Source organism: Myotis davidii, unplaced genomic scaffold, assembly GCF_000327345.1.
Source record: "Myotis davidii unplaced genomic scaffold, ASM32734v1 scaffold1335, whole genome shotgun sequence".
In the NCBI taxonomy this organism is placed as follows: domain Eukaryota; kingdom Metazoa; phylum Chordata; class Mammalia; order Chiroptera; family Vespertilionidae; genus Myotis; species Myotis davidii.
Window position 1 is genome coordinate 369,943 of NW_006290669.1, and position 13,435 is coordinate 383,377.

Here is a 13,435-nt window from a genome sequence, read left to right on the forward strand (position 1 = left end):
GTGTTCCATTGATCAGGGGAGAGGTGGCCTACTGGATAGTAGGCACGAGTCTCTGAGACCTGGGAGGCATTCCTATAATTCTTGTCCTGTGGGAAGACTGCCTTAACCCCTTCCTGGGGTGGCTTTACACCTGAACACAATGAGGACCCTCTTTTGGCCCTTCTCCCTACCTTGTGAGCATCTGAGCACTGCCGGGTTGGGTAAGAATCCCCCTGCTCACTTATGTGCCCTCTTTGTCCCACTGTAGAGCCTGCTGTCTCCTGTGGCATTTGGCTTTGGCACTGAGTACCTGGCTCGCTTTGAGGAGCAAGGCCTGGGGCTGCAGTGGAGCAATATTGGGAATAGTCCGATGGAAGGGGATGAATTCAGTTTCCTGATGTCCATGAAAATGATGCTCCTCGATGCTGCTCTGTATGGCTTGCTTGCCTGGTACCTTGACCAGGTGTTTCCAGGTAACTGTTCCTATTCATTGAGTAAAAGTAGTTCTTCAGATCCCCAACCCTACCCTTTCATCTAGTTTAAATCTCATCTTTTCTGAACTCTTTCCATTTGGATTCTCAGAACCAGCATTTGAAACTAAAATCCAGGAGTCAAAAATCCTCAAGTGAATGCTGTTGACTCCACAACTGAAGTAGATCCAGAATCCGATCCCTTTCCCCATCTCTACACAAGGTTCCCAGTCCAGGCCTCCTTCTGCCGCTACTACCTCCTACCAGTCTGCTCTCCCCACTGTATTCAGAGATCCTTCAGATTTAGGTTTCACAGTGTTAACCTTCCATTCAAGTCTCTCCAGTGGCATTTCCTCTTGTTCAGAGTAAAATCCAATGTCCTAACCCTGGTCTACAAGACTCTTCATTACCAGCCTCAACTATCTTCCTCATCTCCTATCACCCCCATGTGTCTCTGCTGCAGCCTCCTTACTGGTAGTTCTTCAATACACTGAGTTCATTTCCTTCTCAGGACCTTTGCATCTCCTGTTCTTAGTGTCTGGAGCGTGTTTCTACACACACACACACACACACACACACACACACACTCACACACTCACACACTCACACACTCACACACACACACACTCACACACATACACACACACACACACTCATATCTGAAGGCTTGCTTCCTCTCTTTGTTCAGGTCTCTAGTCTCATGTCATCTTATCACTGGGATCTTTCCAGACTGAAAATATCTAACCCAATGTTAATAATAATCCTTTAGCCGAAACCGGTTTGGCTCAGTGGATAGAGCGTCGGCCTGCGGACTGTTAAAAAAATAATAATAATAATCCTTTAGTGTTCATGTTCCCTTATCCTACTTTTTTTTTTTAAAAAAAAAATCACCATCTGACATGATATGTCTTTATGTGTTTGTGTATTAACCTCTCCTAATAGAATATGGACCATGAGGACCGAGCCCTGGTCTGTTTTGTTCACTATTATAGTTTCAGTGCCTAGAATAGTACCCTATTTTGGGTAGATAAATATCTTCATTATGGAAAATCAGCTCCTGAATTAAAATTTTCTGTTTTTGCATATTTTTGTATTTGCTTTGGAGAAATCAGATTTTCCTTCAAATTAATCTTTCCTCATGGCTAGAGAAGTCCCACCTCCATTTGAGTGGCCTCCAAGCCAACCAGCAGCCACCTTGTGCTAAGGCTTCCATGGCTTGGCTCTCGATGCTGTGGCCAGGAGCTGGCAGGGGAGAGGGAGGCTGAGCCTCCTCCCTGGCAAGGGACAGCTCTCAGATCATCTCAGGGCAGCATGTGCTGGCAGAAATATGAAGGCAGCAAGTCTGAAATAGGACAAAGATCACTAGGCTGAGTCAGGAGGCCTGGGTTTGGACCGGGCTGTTATAACAAAGTACCACAAACTGGAGGCTTGAAACAACAGAAATTTGTCATCTCACAGATTCCGGAGGCTAGAAAGCCAAAGTCAAGGAGCTGGTAGAGCCATGCTCCCTCTGAAACCTGTGTGGGAAGGACCCTGCCTTACCTCTTTGTAGCTTCTGTTGGTTTCTCAGCAATCCTTGGAATTCCCTGGATTGTGGATGTGTCACTAAAATCCTCCCTCTTCACATGCTGTTCTCTCTGTGTCTATCTTCACGTGGTCATCCTCTTATAAGGACATCAGTCACATTGGGTTACGGGCCCACCCTACTGCAGTGTGACTTAATCTCAACTAATCACACCTGCAATGATTCTATTTCCTTTTTTTTTAAATCCTCACCGGAGGATATATTTTCCATTGATTTTCAGAAAGTGGAAGGGAGAGAGAGAGAGAGAGAGAGAAAGGCAGAGAGAGAGAGAGAGAGAGAGAGAGAGAGAGAGAGACAGAGAGAGAGAGAGAGAGAGAGAAACATCAATGTGTGAGGTTATCAATTGGTAACCTCCCACACACACTCTGAATGGGGTGGGGATTGAACCTGCAACCCAGGTGCATGCCCTTGACTGGGAATCGAACCTGAGACCCTTATATGTGCAGGGTGATGCTCTAACCACTGAGAACACCAACCAGGGCACAATGACTTGATTTCCAAACAAGGCCCAGATTATGAGGGCTCTGGTGTCTTTGTTTCTGATACCAAATGTGTTATTTTTCCAACACCAAACAGTTCTCCAATTCAATTCAACAATTCAATTCAATTCTGATAGTAATTTTCCAGAATTAGTACAGACCCCACAGGTTCAGTCAGTCCCATAGATTGCTCCCATTTCAAATGTCAGCTGCAAATGCTGTGCCCAGGCTGCCACACTTTGATCAGCTGACTACAAATTCAATATTTGTAGTCAGCTGGCCAAATATTGACCCCTCCACTTTCAGTTCAATATTTCACTAGAACAACTCACCAGAACTCAGGAAAGTGGTCTACTTAGTTACAGCTCCATAATTAAGAATACAATTTAGGAACAGACAAATGAAGGGATTAATAGGGTGAGGTAGAGGAGGGGTGGTTCATGGAGCTTCCCTGCTCTCTCCAGATGCACTACCCTCCAAGCTCCTGAATTTTGTTGTTCAAGTTTTTATAACCCCATCTCTAGAGATGGGGGGTGGGACTGAAAGTTCCCATCCACTTTTTACATACTTGGTTTTTCTGGTGACCACGCCCTGTCATAACGCTATTTAGGGGCCCTTCAGAATCACCTCAGTAGCATAAATTCAGGTGTGGTTGACAAATGGGCTCATTATGAATAACAAGTCCAAGGGTTTTAGCTCTACCAGAAACTGAAAATGAAGACCACGTATGTTTTATATTCGACTACAGACCTCAGCACATCATTTTTTGATGAGGAGGCTACACAATTCAACCCGTAACAGTGACTTTGAGCAATACACTTGAATTTTCTCAGCTGCAGTTTTTTTCTGTCTAACTAGGCCATTAGAAGGAGATAAGTGAAAATTAGCTGAATTGAGAATGAAACTTATGCATAATTCAAGAACTTTATTTTAGCCAAGCTAAAGCTTTAATTTGTTCAACAACTATTTACCAAGCAGCACCCGAGTGTTAGGTTTACCACCAGGTTCTGAAAACGGCCCAGGTCTGCCCTAAAGGGGCTTACAGTCTAGTGGCGGCCATAAAACATGGCGTAACTATTAAGTAAGAAAACATAATATTCCGGCAAAATCAACATTTTACAGGGAGCAAAGCTTGCTAAGCAGTGGTTCTCAACCTTCCTAATACCGTGACCCTTTAATACAGTTCCTCATGTTGTGGTGACCCCCAACCACAAAATTATTTTTGTTGCTACTTCACAACTGTAATTTTGCTGCTGTTATGAATCGTAATGTAAACATCTGATATGCAGGATGTATTTTCATTGTTACAAATTGAACATAATTAAAGCATAGTGATTAATCACAAAAACAATATGTAATTATATATGTGTTTTTCATTGGTCTTAGGTGACCCCTATGAAAGGGTCGTTCGACCCCCAAAGGGGTCGCGAGACCCACAGGTTGAGAACCGCTGTTGCTAAGAGAACTGAACTAGAGATTTGGGAACCTTTTTCTTGAAACCCAGATGGTTCCAGCATAGTGAGGTGGTGGGTGTTGGAGGGGGGAGAGTTTAAATCAGTGATATTAGAACCAGTATACCAGTGTTAGAATCCCTGCATCTCTGTTTTATTAGCTGTGACCTTGGGTAGATGACTCAAACTCAGTATGCCTCCATCTCCTTTTCCACAGGAATACTACTCCCACCTATCTCCTAAGCTTGCTTTGAGGAGTAAATTATTTAACATGTGGAACATGCTAACAGTAATGCCTAACACAGAAAGAGCATCTAATGAATGCTAGTGGTTGTCATCTTATTATTACCTGGTAATTATTGAAAAGGGCAAGATTAAATTCTGTAATAAAATGTTTTCTTAGAAAACTATATGTCGCCCAAGATCATCAGTCTTAGTGTTGCTGGTTCCACCTAAAAAACATGACATTTTGTGTTAAAACATGTTGGAAGGAGTAGTCTTTGTGGTATCCCATGGATAGCTGTGTGAAGGCTTATGAACTACAAATATCTGTAGTGACAATTGGAGGTTTAGATAAATTCTAGATCTTATAGACTGTGGTGAGGCAGGATGACGTGGGCTTTCTCTATTTGCTTATTTTTAGGGGACTATGGAACACCACTTCCTTGGTACTTCCTTCTGCAAGAGTCCTATTGGCTTGGTGGCGAAGGTGAGTTTCTTTTAACTTAAAAATTAAAAAAACACACTTTAATGTTTGAAACTAACTTCTTTGGCTACACATGGGCTATGTGTAGGTTACAGAGATGGCTCTTACATCAAGCATGTGATTCCTGATTGCTCTGCTGCCTCCTGGGAGCTCAGCCACACAGCTTCTGGGAACACCTTTTGTGAGTCTGGGCCAACGGGGCGTGGCTGAGCATTGCACACCCTTTGCCCAGTGGATTAAACTGCCCTAATAAAAGAAGGCCAAACCACCTTAGGGTACACATGACCTCTGCAGCTTTCCAGTTTAAAGCAAAGAGATCCACAGAATTATGAAGGAACCTTTGCATTCATCTTCTCCTGCTTCCTTTTTCATTTCTCTTCACCTTTTCAAAGTATGAACTAATTCATTCCCTTTAGGGTAAGGACTCGACCAGAGGCTGAGGCGGGGCTGTGGTCTTCAAGGCAAATATCTCAGGCTCTCCTTGCATTGATCTTCATGGTGGTTGTGGAAGAGGGCTCAAAGGGCATTTGGCCACAATGCATCTTAGATAAAATTTGCCTTTCCTACTGAACAGGACAGGAGGCCTTAGAGAGAGTTCCAGAAAAGCCACAGATTCTTTTGTGAGGTTATGAGAAGGCGGCAAACATTCCTAACCTGAGAGCTCGGGACTCCCCCGGAGCTGGGAGGTTCTGGAAACAAAGGAAATATTTTCCAATCTGTTTATTCCTCATCTACCTGCTTTTAACTTTATATTATTGGGCCTGCGCCAGCATTTATCCTTTAAGCGCTAAGATAGCTGTTTGTTTTCTCTAGGGGATTAGCCTTGGGCCTTTAAAAGGCTTGGGTGGGTTTTGTTCTTCTTTTAAATGCTTCAAACAAACAGCACTTCCACAGCTCAGTATTTTTCCATTACGTTGGTTTGTCTGTCTTATCTATTTATAAACTTATAAATTTCTACTATAGTAAAGTTGTAATCCATTAAATTATGAATGGGAATATTCTGAAGTTATAAATGGGAATTTTCAACACAAGTGTGTGTTTCTGAAATGTTTCTGCTTTCAATGAATATCAGGATTTGTGGGCTTTTTCCCCTCTACAATCTCAGCAGATTCTCTGCCTCTCAAAAATATAAAAATAAAATCTTAGGACAAATGAGCTGCTTCAAAACTGAATCACATATTTTTGCCAACAGAAGCCCAATATTTTTCATTTGTCTCACAGGTTAGACTGAACTAGATTCCTAAATCTCTGTATAATCAGAAGCGAGCTGGGCTTCTCCAACTAACGCCCTCCTTTCACAGATGAAGAAATCGAGCCCAAGAGACACCTAGTGTCTTGCCCAAGTTCCCATTGGTCACATGGGTCAATGTCTGGAACTGGGACCACATTTCCCGACAAGGAACTCACTCCAAAGAATAAAGTATTTAGAAGAATATTTCCTCCTACTATTTTATTACACGTTAGTACAGTATCATAACTAATAATAATCAAAGGAATCATGGACAATAGATTAAAAACCCTTCAGGAAGCAGAAGTGGAGGTACGGGAGTGACCACCAGGCCAGTATTTGCCACTCCACTACACACCTGTGCATCCGCAGAGGGCAGTGTGGACAGAGGCCCTGGCTGGCTGCTGCATCATAAACTCACCCATTCATGTGGGTGAGCTTGAGGAGGAGCCTTAGGGGCTTGGTGACAGTGGTTCCTTCTGCCCCTGCTGTCCTCTCCGGCTGGCTGGCTCTCCTGCTTCTCTTCCCCTTCCAGGATGTCCTGCTGTCCTTTTAAATCAAATGCCAAGGTTACAAAAAAATGCCTCTGTGTGTGTGTATGTGGGTGGGTGTGGGGGTGTGGTGTGAGAGAGTATGTGTGAGTGTGAGAATGTGTCTGTGACATACATGTGGTGTGTGTGTGTGTGTGTGTGTGTGTGTGTGTGTGTGTGTTTATATAAACCATACTTCACCACCAGGGTCAACTCTGGTAAACCATTTCTCAGCCTGTAAATTAAGCTGGCTGCCCATGACATCACATTGAATGGACTTTTCCTCAAGGTTCACCACAGCTTTGACATGTTTGGGATTGGAGTGAAAAGCACTTCTGGTGAGATAGCGAAAATTAACCCACTTCAAATTCAGTCTTGGTTTTGTTAATATATATTTTTAATCACAATATCTGACATCGAGGCCTCTCCTGGCATGTTAAGGGGATAAAATGAAACTCCTGTTAAAAAAAAAAAATCCCCCTGCACTGGGCAAAGGTCACACAATGTGGCCACTGGGGGCACCGCTGGCCACTTTCAGAACCTCACAGACCTGCAGGTCAGAAGTTGCAGGGCCCTGCTCAGGGCTGGTCCCTGGGAATGCTGACTTGGCCTTTGTTGTTGTTGTTAATCCTCACCCAAGGATATTTTCCAATAATTTTTAGGGAGAGTAGAAGAGAGAGGGAAAGACAGAGAGAAACATCGATGTGTCCTTCACACCAACTGGTTGCCTCTTGCATGAGCCCCGACCAGGGCCTGGGCTGGGGAAGAGCCTGCAACCAAGGTACATGTCCCTGACCGGAATCAAACCTGTGACCCTTTGGTCCACAGGCCAACACTCTATCCACTGAGCCAAACCGGCTAGGGCCTGACTTGGCCTTTTGAGGAAACTGTGTTTTCCAGTTATGATAGGAAACTCTGCCCCGACCCCTGACCCCCGTTTTCTGCCTTTGCTGGTGCACAGCTCTCACCAGGAGAGTGACTGAGCCTTCTGATTGGTGCAGGATGTTCAACCAGAGAAGCAAGGGCCCTGGAAAGGACAGAACCCGTAACAGAGGAAATGGAGGACCCGGAACACCCAGAAGGAGTAACAGGTAACAACCTCAGTAAAGAATGCAGAGCAGAGACAGGGAAAAGGAACCCAGGAAACTGGCGCTCTCTGTTGACAAGGGTTAACCCTGAGAGCTTCCCAGGGTCCAGCCGCACGTTTGCGGAATGAATGGTCCGGCCAGACATGAACGCATATTTCCTGGAGAAAGCAAATACCAAGTATGTTGCCTTGTTAGGCAAATCCCAAGCGAGTTGCAAAAATGTGCTGACTTCCGAGGATTTAGCAAGAACAATAACTTGGGTCACTGGGACTTAAGGCGGATATGAGCTATAAGGAAAGACAAAAATAAATGCTTCTGTGCGCTGGGGGAAGAGTGTAGTGGTGCTGACTTCACTCGTGGTTCACAAATCTAGATGCCCATTCATTCAAGTCCTCACAAGCCTTTCCTGGCCGTGGGGGTTACCTAATGAGTCCCGAGCTGCTGAGTGAGGCTGTAAGTGTTCCGAAGGCCTTTGCCTCCCTTCCCTTCCCTCTGGAGCCATCCTGTGCTTCCCAGTGTGCTCCATTCTCTAAGCATATGCATCTCTCTGCGGATGCTAAATGCTCTCGCTCTTCTCACCCCGGGGTTAGAGAGGCAGCCTGGCCTCTGACTTTGCCTGGTTGCAGGAGAGGTTCGGGCCTCCGTGCTTCGGGCCCACCCCCAGTGCCATTTCACAGGGCTCAGGTCAGTGGCCTGCAGCTCCTCAGAGAGGTGGTTTGTAGTCAACAGTGCGTCTGGGAAGACCCTTCTCTCAGAGTGAAAAACCAAGGCTGAAATCAAAGGGCTGGAGGCTGGTCCCGTCTGTTATAGGCAAGGCCAGGAGGAACCGAGATAAGAAGGGTTGGGATCTTTTTTGCAGGGGAGTAAATGCCCAGACTACAATGCTAAGATGCAAATTAAGTAGTGCTATATAGGGTGAACTAAAGCAGGGAGAGACCAGAGGCCAGGGAGACACGGACACGATGGTGATGAGGGTCTGCAGTGGAGGGGCATGTGGGAGTAGAAAAGTGCAGGGGTTGAGTTTGAGGGACAGTACTGGGGAAAATGGACTGTCCTACCCACTTCATTGGAGAAACTCTGAACTTGTCCACATTGCCTCAAAGATTTGAGCCAAGGTGGCTAGGAGAATGTCTCCCATAATGGACATGGGAGAGTCTGAAGGACAGTGTTGTTTGGGAAAAAGAGGAGCCTGAGCTGCTACAGAAATCCATGAGGAAATGCCCCACAGACTGTTGGGAATGAGGGCCTGGGATTGAAGATTGAGTTTAGGGCTGACTCCCCATAGAGATAGTAAGTGCACTGTGGGTTCAAATCCCATCTCTGCCACTCATGAACCTTGTGACCTTGATTGGACCCTTGATGTCTCTGAGTCTTAGGTTTCCTCATCTACAGAAATGGGCATAATAATATGTACCCCATGGAGCTGTTAAAAGGGTGAAATGGGATATTCTATATAAAGCACTTAAAATAGTGACTGTTCAACTAGGTCCCACTATTACCGTTATTATTCTGTAGTCATCCTTACAAAGGTCACAGCTAAAGCCATGGGGGCAGGTGAAATGATAGGCAGAAGACAGTGGTCTGAAGAAAGGATTGTGGGGAACGTGTACATAAGATGTCATATTTACCTCATGTTCATTTTTCCCTCCAAGACTCCTTCTTTGAACGTGAGCTTCCAGGCCTGGTTCCTGGGGTGTGTGTGAAGAACCTGGTAAAGGTTTTTGAGCCCTATGGCAGGCCAGTCGTGGACCGTCTTAGCATTAATTTCTACGAAAACCAGATCACCGCCTTCCTCGGTCACAACGGAGCAGGGAAAACCACCACCTTGTGAGTCTTCAGGCGAAGATGCTGTATTGCCGTTTGTCCTGCCATTTTCCAGCTCTATTTTTTCAGTCTTGGCTTCAAACGACTCTTTCACACTGAATTTTAGTGACAAAAAACGTGCTCTATATTTGTGTCCCAGGAATGTATAAAGCACACTGCAGTAGTCAACGCTCGCTGACATACATTGTTTGATTTGATCCTCACAAGAAGTTGTGGAGGGAGGTGGGGCACGTTTATTGCCCCCTTTGTGTGCCAAGGAAGTAGACATCCAGAGAGTTGAAGTGACTTCTTGAGCCACCAAGTCATAATGGTTCAGTGGGGGGAGAGCCAGGGCCCCCACAATTGTCTCTTGCCCCTGACAGTGCAAGTCCTTCTCCCTGCCCCTCAGACCCCCTAGTATTACTGTCATCGGTGGTGGTGATAAAGTTATGACCATCATCATATGCTCACAGTCAATATAGTTCTTACTTATTTGCAAAGAGCATTCCTTTTCCTATCTATGGTGGTGGTTCTGGGGAAAGTAAAAAGGGTGCAGTCTCTAGAGCAAGCATGTCAAACTCAGAGGCTAACATGGGCCAAATAAACAAGGTTTAAGTTTATGTGGGCCACAAAAAAAAAAGCTTCAAAATTCAAAGAATGTAGGTTTATTTTGATAGAGACTTGCTGAATACAAAGGGATGAAATAAATAAGTAATCATTAACATAAAATAATAGAACATTTTAATAAAAATTAATATTTTTTCTTGAACATTAACTTACTGGACACTGAAAAACTATACAATTTACTAAGCATAATACAAATAAACCTATTTTTCTTATTCTCTGAAAGCGAAATATTTCATCTTGCACACACCAAATAAGTCAGTCCAAGACTGATGACATGGCAATAGGCTGCTAAAATATTCGCTGCTAGTATTAGTGGAGAGAAATGGTGCGCCTGCGCGTAAGGTATGTAAGGCGCATAAGGAAAATGAATGCAACATGATTCTAGTAATCAATCATTAGTGAACATTGTAGCTTGTTATTAATAACTAGTGACCTGGTGCACGAAATTCATGCACATTAAAAGGGAATTAATTAGAGGAAATAACTTAATATTGCTATTTGCCCTTTCTCTATAATAGAAGTGTCAGAGATGAAAGAAAATTAGTAAAATATATATGAAAATCTCCCTCCTATCGGAGTCTGGAGCGTGCCATGGGACCCAGAGTCAAGTCCCTGCCCACCTGCGCGCGCCTCAAAATCACATGAGACCCAGACCCTGCCGGCCCCACCCCTATCAAGCCCTGTAAAGGGGGGAGGGAGCAGCCTTGGGTCCCCTGTCAAGCCCTGCCAGGTGGGGGGGCAGCCTCAGGTCCCCTGGCCCGGCCTTAGGTCCCCTGGCCCAGCCTCAGGTTCCCCGGCCCTGGCATGATGACATGACAACAATTTGCATATTAGCTCTTTATTATATAGGATTATGTGTAACAGGATATTGTAAAAATTAATTTATGAAATTTTTATTAAAACGTTTCTTACATACCATTAATCTGGCTGGGCTGCAAAAATATTTGTTGTGGGCTGCATGTGGCCTGCTGGCCGTGAGTTTGACATGCTTGCTCGGGTAACAGCCTGGAGACTGAAGGCCAAGTTCAGGGAAGGGGAAAGCTCAGCATAGACGGCTCAGCTCCCCTCACTTTTCTAAGGGACCTGAGCGCCATCTGCTGAGGAGGAGGACATGGACAGCTAACACTTCCCAAGTTGCAGCGGAGACATCAAGGACTCCCACTTAAGGGGCAGGAACCCATATGACACGCCATCCTCGAGTCCTTTGGCTTCTGTCAGAGCCCCAGGAAGGAACAGCAGTGTACACCCTTCACTGGAATGTTCTCTGAGGGCGGTTCAGTGCGAATGGAATGCAGGGCTGGTGCCATTATATTTGGTTCTATTTCCCTCTAGTGGTTGATCAACAGAGATTTCAGCTTCCAAGTACAAATTCAGAGAGCCTGAGATGGTATCTGAACTCAGGGCCGCGCTGGGTGGGGCAGCGTGAGATCCCTCTGACTTCTCTCCTCGCTAACTAATATGGTCAGAGAGCTCTCTCCAGGGCCCCGGGGCTTCTCACAGGCAAACACATTACTTCACCGACTGCTGCAATGCAGCTTCCCCTGGGGTTGAAACACAATGTTTAATACAAATAATATTTTTGAGGTTTACTTTATCTTGGCACTGTTCTAAGGGCTTTATAGGTATTAACTCATTTAATTCTCGCAACAACTTCATGAGATGGGCGTCATTATTTCTCATTTTCCAAAAAGACTGACATTGCTGTTGGCTCTTTATGCCTTGGATCCAAAAAAACAATGTGGTTAGTGGTAATTCCCATACCTGCCTTGAATCAATTAACAAATACATATTGAATGCCTGAGCTTTTCACGAAGACCCTTCCTCTGTGCTTTGTAAAAGTGACATCAGCAAAGCATTGGCCCAGGTACTGAACTCCTTCTATTGAGCCGTGAAAGGCTGAGTTGGGGAGGGACCTTTGGGTGTAAGTGAACATCCCAGAGCTGGGAATCCTGGAGGCCCATCAGCTTGCCTAGGAACACTAGGAAAGAAGTAGGTGCAGAGGAGGAAGGCACATGCGGGCCCGGACATACACACTGGTGCTAAGCTGTTGTCCCCACAGCTAAGGATGATTTGGGTTCAGTTGAGAGCCATGGACGGGAATCACCGTGAGAGTTCCCACTGACCCTGGGGTAGGGGCTGCCTCCCCAAGGCACTCCTAAAGGCCATCCTTTATGCCACTCACTTCTATGTTTGGCAGGTCCATCCTGACGGGTCTGTTGCCGCCAACATCAGGGACTGTGCTCATTGGGGGAAAGGACATTGAAACCAGCCTGGATGCGGTCCGGCAGAGCCTTGGCATGTGTCCCCAGCACAACATCCTGTTCCCCCAGTAAGTAGAACAGGAATTGAGACCCTCCCCATGTGTTCTTCTTACCCTGCGCCCAACACACATGTTCTCTAGAGCCCAGGTCAGGGATGCCAGTTCCGGAAGCAGGAGGCAATGACCTTATTTGGTTTCCCCAGGTTCACGGTCCTTTGTCCTGCTTGCAATGAGGCTGTGCCTGTGGTGCTAGGACCTGAGGTCTCCTCCCTCATAAAAGTGACCACTCTTCTCTCTGAGAGGGTGGCTGATCCTGGGCCCTTTGCTCAGTCCTAAAGTGCTCCCTCTGCCAAGAGAGGTGACCAGCCTCCCATTTTCCCTCTAACCAGGCACTGAAAATGACTTTTCAGGAGGCTTTCAGTTGCTTTCCCCAAAACTTTTATTTCTTTTTTTTTTTTTTTTAATATATTTTATTGATTTTTTACAGAGAGGAAGGGAGAGAGATAGAGAGTTAGAAACATCGATGAGAGAGAAACATCGATCAGCTGCCTCCTGCACATCTCCCACTGGGGATGTGCCCGCAACCCAGGTACATGCCCCCGACAGGCATCGAACCCAGGACCCTTCAGTCCGCAGGCCGATGCTCTACCCACTGAGCCAAACCGGTTTCGGCAAAACTTTTATTTCTTATCTAAAGAGTTAAGAAAGTCATTAAAGAAAATAAAGAAGGAAATATATATTAAAAGAAGGGAAGTAAAGTCCCCTATAGCCCTGGTCAGTGTGGCTCAGTTGGTTGAGCATCCTCCCATGCACCAAAAGTTTAGTGGTTTGACTCCCAGTCAGAGCATATGCCTGGGTTGCAGGTTCGATCCTTAGTTGAGATTCTTACAGGAGGTAACCAATTGATTTTTCTGTCTCTCTCCAACTGCCCCTTCCTCTCTCTCTCAAATATAACACTTGGGTATATAATTTTTCAGAACTTTCTCCTGTGCATATATAGATATACACATATATTTTAAAATTACAGAGGAGAGTAAAACACGGCATGCAATTTTATAAACTGCCATTTTAAAAAAATGTGATTGCTTTCTTTTAATCTAAGATATCATGAACATCATCTATCTTTTCATGTCATTACACATTCTTCTAAAAATACTTTTTGATGTTTACATACTATGCCATTGTATACATGTACTTTTAAGCTGCCCCTTCTCGTTGGATATTTCAGC

General features: G+C 45.1%; 1 protein-coding gene across 1 annotated transcript in view; it reads left to right on the forward strand.

Annotated features, from left to right (window-relative positions):
- Positions 1-13,435, forward strand: part of ABCA4 (ATP binding cassette subfamily A member 4) — a 121,655-nt gene that overhangs the window by 66,730 nt on the left and 41,490 nt on the right. Inside the window, 5 exon segments of the mRNA XM_015563861.1 lie at positions 248-452; positions 4,608-4,673; positions 7,430-7,519; positions 9,169-9,343; positions 12,144-12,275. Of these exon segments, the coding sequence (XP_015419347.1) occupies positions 248-452; positions 4,608-4,673; positions 7,430-7,519; positions 9,169-9,343; positions 12,144-12,275 (668 nt within the window).